The sequence below is a fragment of the Orbicella faveolata genome, unplaced genomic scaffold, assembly GCF_042242905.1.
Source record: "Orbicella faveolata isolate gen_17 unplaced genomic scaffold, um_ofav_v1 contig_47, whole genome shotgun sequence".
Lineage (NCBI taxonomy): Eukaryota > Metazoa > Cnidaria > Anthozoa > Scleractinia > Merulinidae > Orbicella > Orbicella faveolata.
The window spans coordinates 10,775,886-10,797,994 of NW_028301577.1; the positions used below are offsets into that span (position 1 = coordinate 10,775,886).

At 38.4% G+C, this 22,109-nt stretch overlaps 2 protein-coding genes and 1 pseudogene across 2 annotated transcripts; all 3 read right to left on the reverse strand.

Moving 5' to 3' along the window:
* Positions 1–2,077: 2,077 nt before the first annotated feature.
* On the reverse strand, positions 2,078–3,713 carry LOC149097122 (histamine H2 receptor-like). Its single transcript, XM_089280208.1, has one exon. The coding sequence runs from the start codon at positions 3,013–3,015 to the stop codon at positions 2,134–2,136; it is 882 nt and encodes a 293-aa protein (XP_089136334.1). The 5' UTR covers positions 3,016–3,713; the 3' UTR covers positions 2,078–2,133.
* A 7,098-nt stretch (positions 3,714–10,811) lies between these two features.
* Positions 10,812–11,559, reverse strand: LOC149097123 (uncharacterized). The gene has a single exon (XM_089279834.1). The coding sequence runs from the start codon at positions 11,535–11,537 to the stop codon at positions 10,812–10,814; it is 726 nt and encodes a 241-aa protein (XP_089135960.1). The 5' UTR covers positions 11,538–11,559.
* Positions 11,560–15,920: 4,361 nt separating this feature from the next.
* Positions 15,921–17,135, reverse strand: LOC110048409 (adenosine receptor A3-like; annotated as a pseudogene).
* Between the last annotated feature and the right edge of the window lie 4,974 nt (positions 17,136–22,109).

Sequence of the window (22,109 nt, forward strand, 5' to 3'; positions counted from 1 at the left end):
TCACTTCTTCACTCTTCTTTCAAGCCATTATGGATTAATTTTCAGAATTTATATTTAAAACCAAATAGAAATATTATGGATAATCGCTGCAAATTTTTGAATAAGTTTTAAATAGTGTCCCCAATTCGTGGGCTAATTCCACTATGCTTTAATAGACACTATAATAAAGTTCATACTAGGGGGTAACCCTGCGGTGAACTACTAGCATCCTATCCAGAAGGAGTAAACTTATCTTCCAAGTTCTTTATGCTGCAGAAACTGTGGACAAGAGCTAAGCGTCTTCCTTTCAACCTAGTAGCTTATCAGTTTTCAAATTTTCTCTCGTCTTGTTTTCATGTTAACGAACAGCCGGTATTCAAGCGCGAACTAAATTAAAGTGGCTATGAGCACCTGAACTTGGAAAATAAATCGCCTGTACCCAGTGCAGTTTCAAGGCCACTGCACTGAGTTCTGCAGAGAAAAACAGTGAGTGAAAACTCATTGGCATTGTTAAGAAATTAACAGCGCAGAATGCAACGGTACCAGAAAAAGACCCTGGTAACACAAAAGTTAAGGTCAACTGCAAAAAAGGTACATTTTGAGTTTAGGCCTATCGAGGGACAAAGTTTATTTAACAACTATTTCACAAGCGCTCGTTTGATTAAACTACAAGCAGCACTAAGTGGAATTAGCCTATTTTTCTAATTTCCCCCGTAATAGGCCTTAGGGCGTAATTATTAGAAAGGGAGTTTTCCCCCTATTCCACCCGAGACTATTATTAATTAATCATATGAATTTGCATATTACTTTACAAATATTTAGTGCATAAATTACCATCAGCCTAAAAAGCGCACTTTTAAATAATGTCTGAAGAAATGACAGCTGTTTCAGATCAAAGCACCCGCAGAGGAAGTAAAAACTAGATAAAAAGGAAGTTAAATTTTTGTCAAATTTTACTCTGAACATTGCAAAAATTGAAAATGGAAATTGCACTTAGGTCTAAAACCCACTGGATTACGTAACAAATGTTTAGTTCCAGCCATTGGACTGAAATGATATTACTAATTACGGAATTTAACATAATTGCGACCTTGTCCGATGTGTGTTAGTGATTTCTAGCCCAGTCGATGTCTCTTTGTCTGCTACGGCAGGTGATTTGCCTTTTTAACTTGATAAATGTAAGAGTGGATGAAGGGTAATAGAATTAATCCTCAATATAGGCCTTATTCCCAAGGTGAGTTATAGTTAGATCACTCTTTGCGTCGGAAATTCCAAGAAAGTCTCGAGCAAGAAATTGCAAGAAATTCGATCTCCCGGCTTTGCCTTTGCTCGCGCATCAAAGCCTGTTGCAGGTTATCTGAATAAGGCCTATCCAAAAAAAGGGAGATCAGCCGTCTTACCCTTCATCTTAATGCTGAGAGATTGGCTTTCTTCTACTACTTTGTTGTTCTTCTACTCTCTCTTTAAGAGCAGTTTAGCTCTTAAACAGAGCTTAACTGCTTTGCCGTTATAACGTTTCTTTGGATTTGAACTATGAAGGCAATTGTGAGCAGTACAAGAGGGTCTCAATTCCAATGGGGTTAACCGTTAGCTGTTAAACAGGCCAAAACGTAAACCGTTAAGCGTAGAAATTGGAAAATTTTAACCGTTAACGGTCCATCAAAATGTTAACCGTAAAACTTTTTAGCCAAAAAGAGAAAGTTTCATGCCTATGTCTTGTCATGTAAGACTTTTTGTGTCATCAGTGTCTTGTGGTTTGATAGTACTGGGAAAAGACGGCAGACTCAGAAGTGACTACATTAGTTACGAATTCTTATTATAGTACCCTTTCTCCATCCCGGAATGGTCCTCAATAATCGAAATAGATTTCTCACTTTTCTACTGATTGAAATTAATTTTTAACTGCTTAAAACAATGGTAATTTGTTTCTAAGATTTCTTTTAACCGTACGGAAAGTGAATAAACCGGTCGTTGGCCTTAAGAAAGCCAAGATATTAATCGTTAGCAGTAAAAGCCACCACCCTATTAGTGAGACTATCATACAAGAAGTGAATTTAGCCATTTTAAATCTGCTCTATGCTATTTTTACACTGTATCATTTTTCTTTGGGCTAGGGTTAGATATCGACCTTTACAGCTAATTTTAGCTAATTTCTTAAAAACAGTAAAGCTGTCTTATTGTGTCTTTCACTACTTGCTTGACCTCTCTAATCTTCCAACAATACAGGATCGGGTTTAGAGATGAGTTTAAGAAAACTAGAGTATTTGTGACTAGTAAAGACACATCACTTCCTATTCCGTTTAAATTTAGCACAACCAAAATGCCAAAAGGAACATAGCAGACAACTAAAGCCAACTGTACCCACAAAACACTAGAAACTGTCTTTTTGAATCTTGCGATGTTGAGTGGAATCCCTCCTCCGTTCGCTTGTCCTTGTAGGACATGGTTTTGTACTTGGACTTGTTGATGTCGTAGTCTGAAGAAGATTGTTGTGTAACAGAAAATCGAAGTTAATAGAGAAAGTGTCAAGACTATAGAGGCTAACATGAAGGTGATATCCTCCCTCCACCATCGGATCGATCCAAGGGAAGCACCAATTACCCAAAAACAAATTATAAATACACGAACTCGCTTCAAAGTTACGACATGTCTGTATCTCAGTCGTAACAACAGGGCGAGAAGTCTGTCCACACTTATTGCGGCCGACGTCAAGAGGGATACTCCACACAAAATCCAACTTAAAACGTTAACAACGTTCTTGCTCACCTCTCTTATACCAGACAGGAGGAATGTTGCATAGAATGGTTGTACAAGAAGACCAACGCAGAGATCAGTGACCGCTAGACATCGCAAGAAAAGTTTCGTCGGAGGATAAATAGAAGAGACTTTATGAAGAGCAATCAGGATCAGAGCATTGCCTAGAGATGCGGTGATGGATAGGAAGATGTTCAAAGCTGAAAATGACAGCACTTCTGGTGGTGCACTGAATACCTTGTGAAAAAGTGGGAAGTTTCCATCTCCAGTAATGTTCGGCATTGTTTTTGGGTGATCAGAAAATTGAATTCGCTGTTAGTCGACAAAATACTTTGGTCAGCTGGTAGCTTAACGTCTGATTGATATGATAATTTCATATGTCGCTGATAACACATCCCATTGTCCCTATTTGTAGCTGTTTTAAGTGACTGTTCATGAAGTTTTACATTTTAAGGCTCCTATACCGATGCATGTTGCGCGTTAATCTTACCTAGGTTTTACTTCCTCTGCAGGTGCTTTGATCTGTTACACATTGGCCCATCTGTCTAGTTTCTTTTTTAACACTAAGAAGTCTTGTTTATTCTCAGTATACTCGTAAATTATGAATATAGTAAAAGAGAATTGCGAGCTGTTAGATTATGCATGAAAGAATTGGAATTGTGAAGAACGAAAGCCAGATAGAATCATTAACACAAATAGTGAGGTGGGTTCAGTTGGTTCACGAGCGTATGTTCGATTAAAGCCTCAAGCAGCGGCTGAAAATAGTTTATCGCTTTGCCAAATTTGCCAACTTTTCTATAACATACACTCAAAGCTTAATTATTCAAAGCTTTTATTGCTGCGTATAATGAGTAAGTTTCAGTTTCAGTTTTTATTATTGCACACTGTTTACAGAAAACAACTTAACATGACACAAGATGGTTTACAATAATACAGAAAAAAAAATACAAATAGAAATTGACTAGAAGAAACAATATTTAGTTGTGTACAGTGACCAAAGTAGCCAATGAGCTTTCGAGTTGGTCACCGTCGTGCAGATATAAGTTGGCGTTGGCCGCATGTTAAGTATGACATAAGTTAATATTTACATTAAAGACGATATTATTATCGTAAGAGAAGAAATACATACATAAATGCAAGTTAGAATAAAAGGAAAACGATATCCTGCATATTGTGCAGCATTATCTTACATAACTAACAGTTAAAATATGGTCAGTTTTGAGTCGTCAATAGCAATCTTTTTTACCGCTTTTTGAAGAGCACGTATGGAACAGGTAGGAGTTTTTTCCTCATTCGGTTGGTAGCAATTACTCTTCACATAGCTATGGATATTGCTTTACAAATATTTAATAAACCAGCTTATTAGCACCAGCATGAATAGGGCATTCCTCGTCTAAAGAAGTGACATCTTTTTCAGCTGAAAGCACCTGCAGAGGAAGTTATCTGTTAGTAAAATATATATATATATGTATAAATCAGTTTACATGTATTTTACTCTGAAACGTTCCACAGTTGCAAGGTAATATAAACTGTACCAGAAGTTTGCATGACCTAAACCTCCCTAGATTTGGAACAAATCTTTAATTCTACCCTCTGAACTGAAACGAAATTTTTCGTCAATTTTTTTTTCAATTAGCACGTATTTTTAAGGCGACTTGTTCTTGTTGTTAGCACTTTCTAGTAAAAGCCACGCCGATGTTGTTGTGTTTGTTGTGTTGCTAACTGTGATACGCTAGCTTTCTATCTAACTTATTTCTTTATTTCACGGTAACAGTCAGTCATCATTTGGTCTTCCCCTTTTCTTCCCTCTTCTTTCAAACCCTTTAATGATTACTTTCATAATTGTTTGAGCAACGCTCTTCTGTAAATTTTATTTCCCTCTATGGGGAACAATATCATCATGTCACGCGGTCGTAAATGTCTTTTGATAGCGAACCACATGTGTATCGACTAGAAGTTACTTTGCTTTTGGGTGTCACGTTTTTCCGTGACCCCCTGGAAATTATGCAACCCACTCTGTAGTACTAAGCGTTCTTCATTATGCGTAGTTTTGTGTTTTCATTTTCGCCAGTGCTTGTTAGCACTGAAAGTTCGATCTGCAGGTTTCTACCGCGTTTTCCTTAGCTGCTTCACTGTTGCAATTGTGAGCCCTGAAGTACAAATTCTAGAATTCGAGTCGTCACAATTTTGTAAGTTTACTTTGCTTCGTTGCCAGTTTTTTTTTCTGTCGTTATATTTTGTACTTAAATATTTTGTCTCGTTTACTTTTTCAGTTGAATCACACACACCCACGATCACTTTTGTTTCTCTCGTGCTTACGCCCAGCATGATTAAACTTGTGCATTTAAACTGTGACGTCGCGCGGTAGCGCTTTCTAGACCTACAACATGTATATGCGATATGTTGTATAATGATATCTGAACAGTATATTTCTTATATTTTCATTGCCATATCTTAAATCAAAAACGGGTATTATTATATGACTTGTTCAATGAGCGGGCCAACCTCGTCCCCAGGGCCTTTCCCACTTTTCAAAATGGCGGGCGGGAGAATACTCTGGGTAAGGCTGAACTAACACCCTTGCTGATTGGCCTATTCATACAAACAGGCTGATTGGTTTAAATACATTGCAAAGAAATATGGCGGACGTGGCGAGTGTTTATACGTATAAGAAAGGGCTATAGGAAGTTTTATCGCAGTTCAGTTCAAGCGATGTTGAATCAGACTTCCGTTAACGATTCGAAAGATGCCGGAATCTTTTCTTTTAGATTTTAATTTACAAGATGTAACCCATACCATAGAAGTAGAAACAAGCCCGGGAAAACATAAATAACGAGCATTTAAGCGCTATTTTTTTTTTTTTTTTTTTTTCTGTTCAATATTCATGCGAAATCAGATTTTCTGCGAACGGAAACAAAGTAGATCGGGATGAGAGTGTTTGAAGCGTTTGTTATGTTCGAATTTCAAATATAAAAGGAGCTTTTGCTCGTTTTATATGACTCTTCCTCTCAAAGTCAGTGGCAAACTCGGTTTGTTGTTGAAACCATTCTGTTAAATGAATAGAGTAAACAACCAAAGTGTTGCGAAAATTTAATGGTTGTTTTGATTTGCTTATGCATATCGACATAAGCGACATTTTCACGGGAATTTAAAAGGTTTCTTTGTTATATTTAGCACAATTTTCACATCTTGCCTTTGAAAAGTGTCACTCCGAACGGAATGACACTTTTCAAAGATAACATGTGAACCAGCATTTTCTTTCCTTATATAGTCGAACCTCCCCTAGGCACCTACGGGAGCTGGTCGCGTACGAGAGCTTAGACCATAATGGGTCAAAATTTTGCCTCATTAGCATATGGTAACTTCAGAGAATTACCCCATGTTTTAATGTTTTATTCACGTGAAAAGTCAATTTCGAGAATAAAATCCGATACTTCCCATTGAGAAATCTCCGTGTCTTGTACAACCCAGGAATGCGATAATGTAACAACACCTTATTATACAATTTTCGCTCTATTATCTGTCAAGTGGTGGCTTACGGGAGGTTAAAAAACAGAAGACAATTTCAAACTTTTAGCTCTAAAAGTGGTCCCGGTCGCTTACGAGAGGTGGTCGCTTACAAGAGGTTCCAAATATAGTGATTTGACTTGGAAACTTTTGGTTTTTTGGAAAGCTGGTCGCTGAGGAGAGGTGGTCGCAGCCGGAAGTTCAGTTGTATTAATTTCTTCTTCATAGACATTGACAAAGCGCGAGGCGGCCATTTTGAAAATTAGACGGAGGTGATTATAGTGGAATATGACGTCGGTCTCGACCAATGAAAGCGCGAGAATTTCTATATATCACCTGATTAATTATTATTATTATTATTTTTTTTTTTTTAATAATTTTAATTTACAAAACACAGTTCTACAATACTTACTTACGTTACTTACAATACGGGTCACTTATGCTGCCAATACAATACTCAATACAGTTCCTTACAGAAAATACAATTACTTGCAATACGGGCTACTTACACTGCTAACAATATAATACTCTACTTACATTACTTGCTGTACATACAGTTACTTACAATACGTTATACTGTATATTGACTTTGAGGAGGGAGGGGTACTTCTCACTTAAACATTTAATTAAGACAAAGTTTCAAGATTGTATTTAATGTGTAGCTTACTGATAAAATCCTGAATGGAGATGGCCAGGCTATTTAACTTGCTTGAATAAATATAATGGCGCATAAATAAGGTGGTGTAGTTGAATTTCCGTATTATTGCTATGTCGTGAGAGCTTGCAGTAATACCGAACAAGGTCTCCTCTGTGGTAGGAGAAATTTGACACGCATTCACTTGGTTGAACCAGTTCAAGACTTTTTGGGTAAACAATTTGGTAAACATACATTCGATAAAAGAGTGCTCAATTGAATCTTTATCTCCGCAGTATAGACATTCATCGTCCGCCTTAATACCAAATCTGAATAATTCTCTCTTAGTTACTATCGTTCTATGGATTAATTTAAATTGAAACTCTTTGAGGTTAGTTTCCTTACAAATATTTTTTAGTGATTTAAAGATCTTAGTCCACACGTCCCTTTTTAAAGAGAGTTTTTCGCTCCAACGTTTAGGGCCCGTTTGATTTTCGGTGTGAATCTTGACGTTAAGCAAATTATAAAAGTCCTTTGACTTAGCCTTGTGCAGATTAATTTGTGTCGATTCGTTGAGGGAAAAGATATTATCATTTCCGGTAAAAAATGATTTGTTGATGATGTCGGAGCACTTGGCTAGAGACCTTAAGCGTTCCGGAATAGCACTAACAACTTGATGATACTGTAAAAAATTGGATTCACAGGAATATTTATCACAAAACTCGCGGAATGTTAAAAAATTGCCACTTTCATTCAATAGGTCATTAATTGATAAAATACCCTTTTTAAACCATTCACTAAGGAAGATGGGTTTCCCGTTCACCAATATATCTTTGTTATTAAACAATACTAACTCCTGCTTTTGATCATACGAGTAAAGAGTTTTTAGTTCGTTGAAGAAGTCTAGTATCTTCTTATAGAAGGGCGGGAGATCTTTAGAATAATTTGTGTCGTAGTTGCACCTTAGTAGAAAGTTTAACCCTCCCTTTCTTCTGAAATAGTGCTCTGGAATAGTACACCAATTACTATTGTCCGAAGTCCGCAACAGTCTCGGGATCCAGGCGAGTTTTAGGGCTTTTAACATAATATCAAAGTCGATCATGCGTATTCCACCGTTGTCTGGATCTTGGTAAACACCTGATCTTTTTATTTTATCTTTTTTGTTTTTCCAGAGGAACTTAAAAGATTTTGTTCTTACAATTTCCACAATTCCTTTGGGAACATCCAGATTAGAGACCGAATAAATAAGTTGCGATATACCCAAGGTTTTAATTAACATGGCTCTTCCAAATATGGTCAAGTCCCGTGAACTCCACATATCCAGCTTAGTTTGCAACTTTTGGATCTTTTTGTCGAAGTTGAGCTCGTTATTCTCCTTAATATTATACGAAAAATATATCCCCAATATCTTAACGGGCTGTGGAACCATTTTAAATCCAGAGGCTTACCTCGATTACTTTTCCATTTCCCCAACCAAAGCGCCTTCGTTTTCTTTACATTTAGGGACAGACCAGCAATTCGTTCGAAATCCCCAACAATTTTCAAGGCCATTTCTAAAGATTCTATGTCCGCATTGAATAGAGTTGTATCATCAGCGAATTGGGACAGCTTGATTTCCTTACCGAAGACTTTGATTCCTCTCACGTTGGAATCCTGACGTATCTTATTTGAGAGTACCTCTGCAGAAAGAATAAACAAATAAGGGGAGAGTGGGCAACCTTGTCGAACTCCTTTTGATGGTTTAAACCAACTGGTTATAAAACCATTGTTTTGTACCGCACTTTCTGTGTTCGTGTAGAATGTCTTAATCCAGCGCTTGATGTCACTGCCAAAATTAAAATGGTCTAGAGTTTTCATTATAAAGGGCCATTCAATCGAGTCAAAAGCTTTACGGAAGTCTAGGGAGGTTAGAATGCCAGGTAAGTTTTGTAGGCTCGTATATTCCATTATGTCACTTATAAGTCGGATATTTTCCCCAAGGTATCTCCCTTTTACGAAGCCTGTTTGGTCAGAGTGGATCAGGTTTGGTAGTGTCGGTTCAATGGGTCTGGCTATTGCTTTTGCCGCTATTTTAAGATCAACATTAAGCAAAGTAATCGGTCTCCAGTTTGAAAGATCTAGGAGTGACCAGTCTTCTTTCGGAACTAAAGTAATTATTCCCCTTCGTTGTGAAATGGAGAGTTCACCTTTCTCGTGCGCTTCGTTAAAACTTGCTATTAAATCGTTTCCTAAAAGATCGAAAAAATAGATATAAAATTCAACGGTAAATCCATCTTCCCCCGGTGCTTTATCATTCTGAAAGGTTTCTAGTATCTTTTTGCATTCTTCGTACGTAAGTGGACCCTCCAAGGTTCCTTGCACGTCCTCTGAAAGCTTAGGCGATTCAACATTTTCAGTGAATGTGTCACAAGCAGTTTCAGAAAAGGTTAAATCCGAGGTATATAGGTTTCTATGATAATCTTCAATTTGCTCTAGAATCAGTGTCTCGTTGCGCGTAATAGAGTCATTTTGTAATCGAAGTTCACTGATAGTTTTTTTGTTGTAATTACTTTTTTCAAGATTGAAAAAATACTTTGTTGGGCGTTCACCATTTTCTATCCAGCGACATTTTGCTCTAAACATTGCCTGTTTTCCTTTTTCTTCGTAAATTGACTTAAGTTCCGTTTTCAGTCCGTCATACTCCCGTAGTACTCCATCGATGTAAGGGGAAGAAAAATTATCGCAGATAATAACATCAAGTTGGTCTATTCTACGTCTTAATTCCTGTTCTCGGTTGCTGATACATTTTGCTTTATTTTTGGAAAAGGAAATAGTCGCAGATCTGATTTCCATTTTCATTAACTCCCAAAAGAGCCTCTTATCCGTCACATGGCTATAATAACTGCACGCGTGAGCGTATGTATCACGAACCTTACTCACATACTGCATGTCATTCAATAGGGTGTTGTTAAATTTCCAGAGTCCTGGTCCCCGAGGAGGTTTGTTGGGCCAAGATAGCGAAATATAAATTGCGTTATGGTCAGGTACGATAGCATGGTAAATTTCCGAATTCTTTACATCCCCAGAGAGATTTTTTGCAATTAAGAAAATGTCAATCCTAGATTTAAGTTTAAGAGATTTTGATTCGTACGTGAATTTGCGTAACTTTGGATGTCGCATTCTTTGAATATCCATTAAGTCAAACATTTCCATCGTTGTCAGAATGAGATTACGGTAACTGGACGGTTTCCACGGTGCACCTCCGATCTTATCTTTTTTTGATAAAGTACAATTCCAGTCTCCCCCGACAATTAGCGAGGTGAGCTCTGATTTATCGATTATGCAATTGTTGAGCTCTTGCGTGAATTGGAGTTGATTGGCCTGGTCATTAGGTGCGTAAATATTGCACAGTGATAGTTTTGTCCATTAAGAGTGACTGTAATAAGCACTATTCTGCCCGAGTCATCGGCATAAGAATAATCAACTTTTGGTTGTACAAAGGGATTAATTAAAATACACACACCTTTACTATGCGTGGTGCCATGTGAGAAAAATAGCTCGCCACCCCATTCTTTTCTCCAAATATTTTCATCGGCTCGTGCTGAATATGTTTCTTGTAAAAAATAAATGTTTGCTTTTTGATCTTTTAGGTATGAAAATATACTCCTCCTCTTGATTTGATCTCTGATTCCCCGAACGTTCAATGATAAGACGTCAAATTTGGGCAAACTACCCGTATTCATATTACACGATAGAAAAGAAAAAAAGGAATTAAATTACGAGAAAAAAAGAATACAAAAAACTCACTAAAGTATAAACAATCCAGATAACGCACACAGACAAATACACACAACAACACAAAAGAGAACAACTAAACCTTTTTGCAAGTAGGGTAAATAGATGAGTCACAGTTCCAAACAGAGTCCGTCCCCTCTCCCAAAAAAATTCTAAAAGCAGGCTACTGATTCTCGAGGTCCTCTAATTCGATGATTTTGATGGGTTTCCCGTTCGGCGAAGTCTTCACGTAAATTGTTCTGTCCATCGACCATGCGCTCAACAGTTCGCCATCTCTACGTTTCTCGTTAGCTCTCGACATGATGCGGCGACGATAGGAAGTTAAGTTTTCGTTGATGAAGATCCTTGTCGACTGTACTTTCGTTGCGTAAGAGCTCGAGGAGTCGGGGAAGAGGTCGGCCAGTTTGACGTGTTTAAGTTTTGCTCTAGCTCTGTAGAGATTCGTCTTGGCTTTGTGACTAATAAATTTTGCAATTATTGCTTTGTTGCCCCGAGTATTTAATTTATGGGAAATTTCAATGTCATCGGGGTTGACAGGAACCTCTAGCGCTTCTGCTACTTTTAGGATGGCCTCTTCTGTGGAGTTGTACGCGCTTTCTGGAATTCCATGGAATTCAAGAGAGTTTTTCCTGGTATATTGTTCTAAACGGTCTTGGAGGTCGTAAAGCTCTGCTATTTCCTCTTGTTGTTCATTTATTCGTTTCTTCGCATCGTCGAGCTCTTTCTCCGTAGCTGCAAACTGTGTCCTGGCTTTAGTGAGTTGTTTCTTGAGGTCCACAATCTCACTTTGCTGTTTGTTTACAGTGGATTTTAGTTCTTTTACGTCTTCGCTGATTTTCTTGTTTTCCAATAGAATATTATTGACTGTGATTTGTATATCTACCAACATCTCTCTTAAGTCCGTTAGACTGGGTACTAAAGGTCTATATTTCCAATACAATACACTACACTACACTACACTACACTACACTACACTACACTACACTACACTACACTACACTACACTACACTACACTACACTACACTACACTACACTACACTACACTACACTACACTACACTACACTACACTAAACTACACTACACTACACTACAATACAATACAATACAATACAATACAATACAATACAATACAATACAATACAATACAATACAATACCTAACAAATAAAGAAGCCTCGATTGTGCTCTGTTCTGTTGTAAAGCACGCAGGAAGCGGTAGAGCACGAAAGAAGTGTAGGGGAAAACACGAGACGTAGTCGAGTGTTTTTCCCTACTTCTTGAGTGCTCTACCGCTTCCTGCGTGCTTTACAACAGAACAGAGCACAGTCGAGGCTTCTTTATTTGTTTTATGATAAAGAATCCGATAATTTCTCCACGCATTCGGCTGAATTTTCAAACCAAACTTTATTTTCTAAACGAGCAAAAGTGGCGTCAGCCATGCACTGTTCTCTGATAAAGCACGCTAAAATAAGCCAATCACAATCCTTGTTAGAATTGTTCAGATAATTTGATTGGCTAACGAAGCGACAGCTGTCAATCACAAACTGAACTTCATCTAAGCTTTCAGTTTCAAGTAGTTTGAGCGGCTTTCGAGAGAAGAACGATGCCTCCAAAGTTCGCTTTTAAGTTAATTTTTAAATACGGATCTAAGGGCAGGTAAAGGTTTATAGTCCAGAGGAATTCGGCCGTATTGTGTCCCATGAAAACGAGCACCTTTCCAGTGGAAATTACGAAACGCGGAACTCAAAGCTTGCGGATGAAAATGCGAAATGCCGAGTTTAATTTGAAAGGAGCTGCAATTATTTACGGCTTGTAGCCGCATGCAGCAAGATTGCCCGAACTAGCGTAAAAGTTAGAAAGACTAAACGGCTCCCACTGGTTCTACTCCGAGCACAGAAGAGAATATCAGAGCAAGCTTTGCACTGACCACTCGTCGGTTCACTTCGCTGAGATGACCGGAGAACGAGCGTTACTACACTGCATGTAAGTGTTGTCTAAGCAATTGAGTATTTTTACAAAAATAAAGCTTCTCATCATAAACAGACAGTTCAATTGTTTTCTATCGTTGTTTTACTTATTAAGTATAATTTCTGCCTTCGTAACAAATATAATGTCCTTATCGAAGCACTGTTTAGGTTGAGAATTTGTTTATTTCGCTATGTGTTTTGTCGGCGGGAATCTAGCAAAACTTGTTATTTTAGTACAGTTTTAACACTACTGTTGCTAACAATGGTCTCTGTGAGCCATATTTACTGCAGACAAATAGCTCGTTTCCACTGCGTTTGTCTGAGTCACAGGGGATGTTTAATTTGGGTCAAATTCCGAAGAAAAAATTTTGGAAGCCAACTTACCGTCATCAACCCGTGCTCTGTTCTCTGATAAAGCACGCTGTTTCAGCCAATCAGAGCGCGCGTTATATGGAAACTTTGTTATAAAATACAATACAATACAATACAATACAATGCAATGCAATGCAATGCAATACAATACAATACAATACAATAATTTATACAGCGCTCATTTCCAGAGCTCAATGGCGCTTTGCAATAGTTGTAATTAAAATTGAAAACCACCTCTACTTAAAATTACAATATCATCAGACGAATTAAAAAATGATAAAAGCTCCAATAAAACAAAAATGGAACTAATTGCACCATTAGGTTTTAGAATGATTTAAAAGTAAACACGTACTTCGGGCTCAATTATTAAAACCTTTAATCGATGTGTATAAGGGGTAAGCGATAAAACGAGACAACCCTTAAAAAGGTAATAAATAAAACAGTTTTTGAGGCGGACGAGTACTTCCTTAGTCCATCCGCGGAAATGGCTAATCACATGAGGTTGCATATTGCTTTACAAATATTTAATGAATAGATCGTTTTCACTGTCACGCAATAAAAAAATAAATCGAAAACCGTCCAGTGGAAAAAGCTATGACGTTATGATGTTATAGAAGATAACTAAATAAGACTTTTCTCCAAGTTTTAGGCCTGTGCGTTTCCCCAAACTTCAGATATTCGTCGAAATGTTTCGCAGATATTTATAGAGCCCAGTATGAAAACGCCATGTTGGTGTACCTCCGTGGTACACGAATATGGCGGCCGGAAAATAGTGTAACATCTGGAACTTACTTTGGCTATCTAGGCGACTGATTATCAATACTGATCAAACAAGCATTTACATAAGCACTTTTCATAACGCTCTTACTTCTAAAAAGGCTCAAAATCATGAGATAAGTATACATTTATCGACAAACTCGATTGTAGCCCTGTGTCACGCACCTCCATAACCCTGAAATTCAAAATTCTCTGGATTCCAAACGAAGCACGCTATTGAGCTGTAAAATTGTAAACAAATGTAAATATACCGCCTCTTATGCCTGATAAGGATAAAAACTTTGGTGGCTCTTTAGTTTTGGATTTTAGAAAGTGATGACATCACGTGAAAACGATCTATAGATTACCGCAAGCCTAATTATTCGATGTTCCGGGATGTTCCGGGATGTTCCAGGATGGTCCATGTTCCAGATTTGATTGGTGCTCTCTTTCAGGTACTAAATCGTATTTCTGATAGTTTCTACCTTTTTTCAGTTCGTTGGCCTCAGCTACACATCTAGTAATGGGATGAAGGGGAAATCTCTATGTCTTTCCCAATAATCATAATCATAGAACAGTGCCTAAACTGTCTTTTCAGAGTGTTTCAGTCATTTCTGGCAGTTTTCAGGCAACTTCTCAATAGCGAAGACAACCATGTCTGAACTATTCTAATATGCTACATTTCCCTATCACTTGACTGATAACGAGGTATCAGCCCTGCTCCATTCCCTTCCCTTCACCCCCCTCTCCCCTATAACCATTTAATGTGGGCAATAACATTTATGAGACAAGACCTTTGTTTAAAGATAACGTAAATTTTCCTCCTGGGACATCTACATCTACATTATTCTGTTTCAAAAAATACATAGCTAGTACAGTGGTGCATTACGTTTCAGGGTGCATTGCCCTTAAATTTTCCGTTTTCTGTCGTAGTTTACATCTGCCGAGCAAAAAACACGATCGCGCACATGTGTTTCTCTCAAAATTGTTATGCTAAAAGTTGTATTTTTTTTGACATTTATCATTGATATATTTATTAGACAACTCGCCCTCGTTGGTTAAGTGATTGCCAAGGTAGCGGCGATTCGATGATTACTGTTCAAACCGAGGGCGGGCGCTAGCAGTCTGGAAAAAATTTCAATGTGTAGAACGCTCTTCCAGAGTCTACAGGGGATGCGAATAGCCTAGATTTATTTCAGAAGCTTGTGTAAACTATTTTATCAAATTTTATTATTTTATTATCTCTATCTAACTTTTTTTAGACTTTTTAAAACTTTTAGCTAGCCTGAAAACTACCTGAGGGTGAGGTTGCCTCCTAGCTTAAGATATTTTATTGTTATTATTATTATTATTATTATTATTATTAGAAGTAGAAGTAGTAGTAGTAGTAGTAGTAGTAGTAGTAGTAGTAGTAGTAGTACTATTATTATTATTAATGCAAATTACTGCAATAGAGTGTAAAATTCTTAGAGAAACTGAGGAGAACTTGGTTGATTCAAACCTTTGCATGGCCAGGGGATTGGGACTGGTGGGGTTTGGGAGGCGCGGTGGCCTAGTAAATGCAAATGAGAAATGAACTGCCTTCCAGATCAAATGGTCCGAGTCCCCACCCCGGATGTTTTTTAACAAGGTCGTAAACAGAAACCGACTGAAGAACCTCAACTAACTAAAATTAAATCTTAAATAGTTTTTAACTAGTTTTAACTATTTTCCCTTTTAGGGCACTTTTTCTATTGTACTCCTGTTCTGCTATGTAAATATTGAAACTGTATTTAAGTTCATTCATTCAAATGCTAGGAGTCAACCCTGCGATAGACTGGTATCCCATCCAAGAGGAATACTCATCATCCAAGCGCTTCAAGCTACAGATACCGTGGACAAACGACATCCTGATGAGCCACTAGCTTGGAAGGTAGACTAAGCTAGCGTTTGGAATGAACGTGAACACTACGAGTGGGACAGGGAAAATGACGACAGAATGCAAGAAATAGAAAATTTCGCCTGTTACTAGTTGTTCTTGCCCAAACCGATTAATGCTTCCCTCCCCACCTGGAGCTAAATATTGCTTTTGCTGTTTTGAAAAAGACAAAACAGTTGCAAGGAAAATAAACTTGGTAAAATGAAAGTGGTGTTTTATTTCCGCGCTAATATAACTAGTACTGTGACATTTGCACCAGTAGGTTTATTATAATTTTTCCATCAGTGGCTTAGCATACACTAAAGCTTCAAAAAAGGCTAATCTGCTTAATGAAACTGCTATGTGAACGTTTCTATGGATTTTAAGATCATTTTAAGTATTGGAGTGAGTAATAAATTAGATACTGAGTTTAAATCCTCTTTCTTTATGCATATTTCTAGCTTGTTTTAATGTGCTTTGCAAATCTAGGTCTATACAAATATTATTTAAAAAAATTGAAACAGTTAAGCTGTCTTCTTGCGTCTTTCACTGCTTGTCTCACTGCTCTGATCTTCCAACAATACAGGATCGGGTTCAGAGATGAGTTAAAGTAGACCAGAGTCTCTGCAACGAGCCGTGCCACACGATTTTCTATTCCGCTGACAGGGAGCACAGAGACAATGCTCCAAGGGGCATAGCAGGCAACTAATGCCAACTGCACCCACGAAACACATGAAACGGACTTTTTGTATCTTACTATGTTCAGTGAATTCCCTCCTCCGTTCGCTTGGTGTTGAGGGACGTGGTCTCGTACTTGGGCTTCTTGATGTCGGAGTTTGAAGAAGATTCTTGTGTAACGGTAAATAAAAATTACCAGCAAAAGTGGCACGAGAGCAGAGGCTGCTTTGAGGGCGATAGCGCCTCTGAACATGATCATTGACCCAAGGAAAACACCAACTAACCAAACACAAATGATAACTACATCAACTCGCCTTAAAGTTACGACATGTCTGTATCTCAGTCCTAACAACACGGCGAGGAGTCTGTCCACACTAATTGCAGCCGACGTCAAGAGGGATACTCCACAGAGAATCAAACTTGAAACACATCTTGCATCGGAAATAGAACGCCGAGCGTTCACATTCATATTTTTGAAAGTAGCCAACCTGTCAGTTACATAGAGTGGTTGCACAAGAAGGCCAACTCCAAGATCAGTGATCGCCAGACATCGAAAGAAAAGTTTGTTCGGGGGATAAATGGAAGTGACTTTATGAAGAGCAACAAGGAGCAGAACATTGCCAAGAGATGCGGTGACGGACAGAAAAATGTTCAAAGTTGAGAAAAACTCAATTATGCCCGCTGGTGGTGAGCTGAGTACTTGGTTCAGTTGCTTGTGAAGTTTCCATCTCCAGTAATGTTCGCCATTCTTCTTTAGTGGTCAGAAAATTGAATTCGCTGTAAAGATCGCCGTGAGTTGACAAAAAGCCTTGGTCAGCTTGCAGCTTAACGTCGGATTAAGAATAAAATATGTGGCTGATAGAACATCCTGTTGTCCCTTAATTATAACAGTTTTATGCAACTGTTAATTTATTTTTAGGTTTAAAAGGGTTCAGTGTTAAGTTTATTGGGTTAGAATTTCGAGTTTGCCCGTCTGTCGAGTTTTTACCTTTAAAAATTCATGTCTACACTCAAAAGTGATAGATATGTCAGTTGTTTGGAATTACCAGTCAATCCTGTTCTAGCTCATGGATTAAAAATAACAGAATATTGGTAGTTGTTAGATCATGAAAGAAATGAAATTGAAATGCATTTAAAGAGTCAGTGAAAGCCGAGTAACATCGAATGAGCTTATTGTTCCAATTTCCTCCACAGTAGATTTTTTAAGAACATCAGTTGTCGCGTTTAACAGGTAAGGGAAATAGGAAAAAGTTTCTAAGGCGGTTAAGTTTTTTCCGCATTCAGTCGGCAGCAATTACTGATCAAAATAACCTTGCATATTGCTTTGCATGTATTCGATAAACTACCTAATTACCACCACCCTAAATAAGGTATTTCCTCGTCTGAAGAAATGACAGCTTTTTCAGATGAAAGCACCTGCAGAGGAAGTTGAAACTAAGTAGAATAAAAACAATTTTTCCAGTTTTAATTTACACGTGTTTTTACTCTGAACATAGTAATATAAATTGTACCAGAAGTTACTAAGCTTCGGATGGCTTAAACTCCCTAAATTTTGTAGCAAATCTCTATTTCCACCCTCAGGACTAAAATAAATTCTTCAATCAATTACGGATTATGACATAGTTGTATGCATATTGAAGGCGAAGTGGTCTTGTTGTTAGAGGCGGTGGGGGGGGGGGGGGGGGGATTGGACATGGGGGTCAGAACCTCCCGCCTCCCGTACCCTGCTCCCCCACTTCCCGTACCTTTATATTATCTCCCGACTTTTGCCCTTGTCTGTCTTGCTCCCCTCTCCTGTAAATAAGGAGACTGAAAACGCATCCTTGTTATTTAGCTGCGCAATCGTCTTGCTCCTCCTACTCACGTCTTTTAAAAGCCTAAGCGACAGCATTTCATAACCCATCACGTAACCACCGTAAAAAGGTTTCCAATTTTACCCGGAAGTAAGCCTCAGTTTTTTAGCCAAGGGCGAATTTTCGTTTTTTCCGCCGGCCCAGAAGTCTCAAAACAGGCTAAATGTAAGTCAAATAACATTTTAGGTTCTTGTTTTTAAAAGCATTTTAACGCTTTTAAAATAGATGATTCCCTCCTTCTTAGAACTCCTGCTTCCTGCCCTTTCCTCTCTTGCCTCCCGCCCCCTATTCTCCCGGTTCCCACCCCCTGCCCCCCCTCCAACTCTTAGCGCTTTCTAACACAAGCCGCGCCGATTTTCTTGCGTTTGTTGTTTTATTAATTGTGTTACTCTACATATATCTTTCTTTCTAACTTACTTCTTTATTTCATGGCAACAGTCGTTCATCATTTGGTCTTCCCCTCTTCTTCACTCTTCAAGCCATTAATAATTAATTTCCATAATTGTTTGAGCAACGCTCTTCTGAAATTAACATTTCCGGCTTTCCTTCTATGGAGAACACTATCATCATAAAGTAACACGATATTTATGGTCATATCTTCATCAATAACGGGTATTATCATATTACGAACTCACAAGGTGACCAGCTCCCAATTTGCTTGTCAGCGATTGCATGCCCGTTTAGCAAAGCGCTGCGCCGCTCAAAGAAGGCATGAGTTCGAACGTAGACTAAACTTTTTAAGTTGCTTACATAATGGTCTTTTATGTACTAAATCATATTTACCCAGGCAGTGAGGCCTGGGTTTAAATTTCGGCTCCGTTTTTCAGACACCAATCGCCGTCTGGTCTGTCAAGCGCATGCGTCACCCCTGCATGCGTACAGCACATGGAATCTAGAGAAGTTGCCGTCGTGAAAAGTTAGCACGGATTCCTTGACTTCTAGGGCGATGAAATCACATACAAACGAACACACCGTTCGCGGTAGACCAACACTAAAGGACTTTTTAAGCGTTTTCGCAACAGGTCGGTCTGCAAGCCTTACGAGAGATCAATTTACGAGCGAACATTTTGAGTGGATTTACCAAGAATCATGTTATACCAAAGGAGTCATCAACCGGGGCTATCAACTCTTCAACTTGATGAAAAGCATCTTCAGAAGCGTCATCGTATTTTTAGACGTGATCGTGAACCAAGTAGAATCCCAGTACGAACTCAAGAACTTCTGAGCAACAAGAGCAGAGAGGTTAGAGAATTTGTTTACGAATGTATCTGTTCGAGTACACCTAAGTAAAACGCTCTGAGAAACTTCGTAAAGTATAATAAAGCTAAAATCTCGAACTAAACGATATTCTCTCGTTATTTTCTTGTAACAGAGTTATGTGTCTTTATAACAGTGAAACCCATGTAGTGAATTATTGTACATTTAAGCTGAAAGAAACTAATATATGTTGACCCCAGCAAAACAATTCTTGGCTTGCACTGTCACGCAATCCTGACACAATAAAAAATTATTTGAAAACCATTTAGTGGATAAAATCAAGAAATTTGATGTTATAGGAGGTTAATAAAGATGACACTTCTCTAATTTTAAAGTCTGTTTTTTTTTTCCCAAGCTCAGATATTCGTCAAAATATTTTGCACAAATTTATAGAGCCCAGTATGGAGCCGCCATGTTGGTGTACCTCCGTGGTACGCCAACATTGCGACCGGAAAATAGTGTAAACATCTGAAACTTACTTTGGCTATCTAGGCGACTGATTATCTGTACTGAACAAACAAGCATAAGCATAAGCACTTTTCTTAATGCTTTAACTTCTGAATGGGCTAAACATCTCGAGATAAGTATATGTTTTTTGACAAACGTGTTCGTAGATCTATGTCACGCACCGCCATAACTCTGGAAATTCAAAATGTCTCGCTTGCTTGAGAAACGCAAATAACAACGACAAAGGCTAAGGAAAATGACTGAAACGTTTATAGGCTGATATAAAGACCTTGACTCATTTCTTGCCTTATAGACCTGCAAACGAGTAATAAGCTATTAGTCGATTCCAAGAAACGCAATCAAAATCAGAATAGATTGAGCACATCGATTCGTTTGAATTTCGTACGACTTCAAATGCAGAACATTTAGCTCAATTGCAATATAGCTAGTGCTTCTCAGTATAACGACTGCCTGGGTACACGCAGCAAAACGTCTAGTTCTGATAGTTTCCACCATAGCTTTTTTTTTCAGTTCGATGGCCTCAGCTACACATCTGGCAATAGGATGAAGGGGAAATTTTGTCTTTCCCATTTCCCAACAACACATTCCCAAGAACCATTTCATAGCACAGTTCCGCTAAACTATCATTCCAGAATGCGCCAGTCATTTTTTCAATAGCCAACACAACTATATCTATAATTATAACTGTTCTACTGTGCTACATTTCCCGATTGCTTGAGTATAAAGCCCTATCACCGGTGAGTGATAACCAACGCAGCGGTGATTCAATGAATATTTGCTCAAACCGAAGGCGCGCGCGCGGCGAGCAGTCTAGAAAAATTTTATCTCCTTCTTCTATTGCTTTATTTTTTTTCCGTCTTCCACATTCACTTTATGGTTACGTCATTAAAATCCGTACCGCTAATGCAGTGGTACGATAAGTTCCAGCCTACATTTTGAAAGCTTGCTCTGCAATTTTTCCATTTCCTTTTGAAGTTTTGCACCTGCCAAGCAAACAACACAACAACATAATTTAGTTGGTGCGATGTCTTCACGATTTTACCAACTTAATAAATGTAGATGTAGAACAGGATAGCGCGCTAGTTTCCCTGAAAATTGTTATTATAAAAACCGCATGTTTCTAACTGTCATCCTTTATCATGTCAACAAAAAGCAATTCGACCACTCGACCTCGCTCTTTATTAGTGATAGTCAACTCATCTGCGGGTCAAAACCATGACGGCAACGGCAACCGGAACGTCGCTAAACAAAACGTTTAATGAGCAGAACAATGGCTGTGAACGTCCGCTATAATTCTAGGTACATTTCTTTGCCGTCCTCTGCAAAGCAACAACGTGAACTGACCAAATTCTGCGTTGTCCAGAGAATGCGAACCACGACGGCTAAATTTTTTTAATTTTTATTTCATATGTTTCGCCTTGTACCAGATTCAGATTCGTGATAGTTTTGACACTAAGAAATAAAGGAAAATGACTTAGGAGTATCGCAAGATTCGTAGGTGAGATATAAAATCTTTTTTTAATCGATGTTGTCCTCGGCGTCGCGCCTTGGTTTCTTAAACTCCCTAAATTACTCGTCAAAACGACGGCAGGCGAGTAGTCCGTGGGAAAAAAAAAATTTCATGCCCTAATAGCGGAGCTTGCCCCATACCCATATAGGAAAGAAAAGGAAACCCATGAATTGATTTTCTCGTGGTTATCATGGCTAGCGGCTCGTGGCTCCAGCTAATAGGTTGACAGATCTAGAGACATGCAGCCTTGGTTTATAGCGTCCTTCTTTGATATTGGACATCCATGTTAGGGTCAATTGACACCTATCAGAACAAGGTATCCGCTGACCTCTATCACGTGATCATATCGCGAGCTTTAGTCCAGAACTTATCGAGGTCACGTGTTGTTTTGCTATAGCTTTGCCTGGATTTAACGATCTTGGACGTTCGGTGACCCCTACTCTTCTTTCCAGAAACAGATTTCATTTACAATTATCTCCACATTGTCCAAAAATGAACAGAAAGTCAATGTGGGGAGTTAAAAAAATTTCAAGATTTCTGTCCACGGGACATCGAATCCTGCCATCTTGCGGCTGCAAGGCGCGTGAAACTATGGTCGCTAAATGCGAACTTGTTCTTTAAGGAACCCCACCAGTTGACTAAATTCACTTCAAAAGTCCACTTAAACGATATTTGGGGGAGAACATTTCACTTCAAAGCTCT

Excerpts from the sequence above, each read along its gene's own strand:
- LOC149097122 (XM_089280208.1), bottom strand. The coding sequence starts at position 3,015 with ATGCCGAACATTACTGGAGATGGAAACTTCCCACTTTTTCACAAGGTA.
- LOC149097123 (XM_089279834.1), bottom strand. The coding sequence starts at position 11,537 with ATGTTGGTAGATATACAAATCACAGTCAATAATATTCTATTGGAAAAC.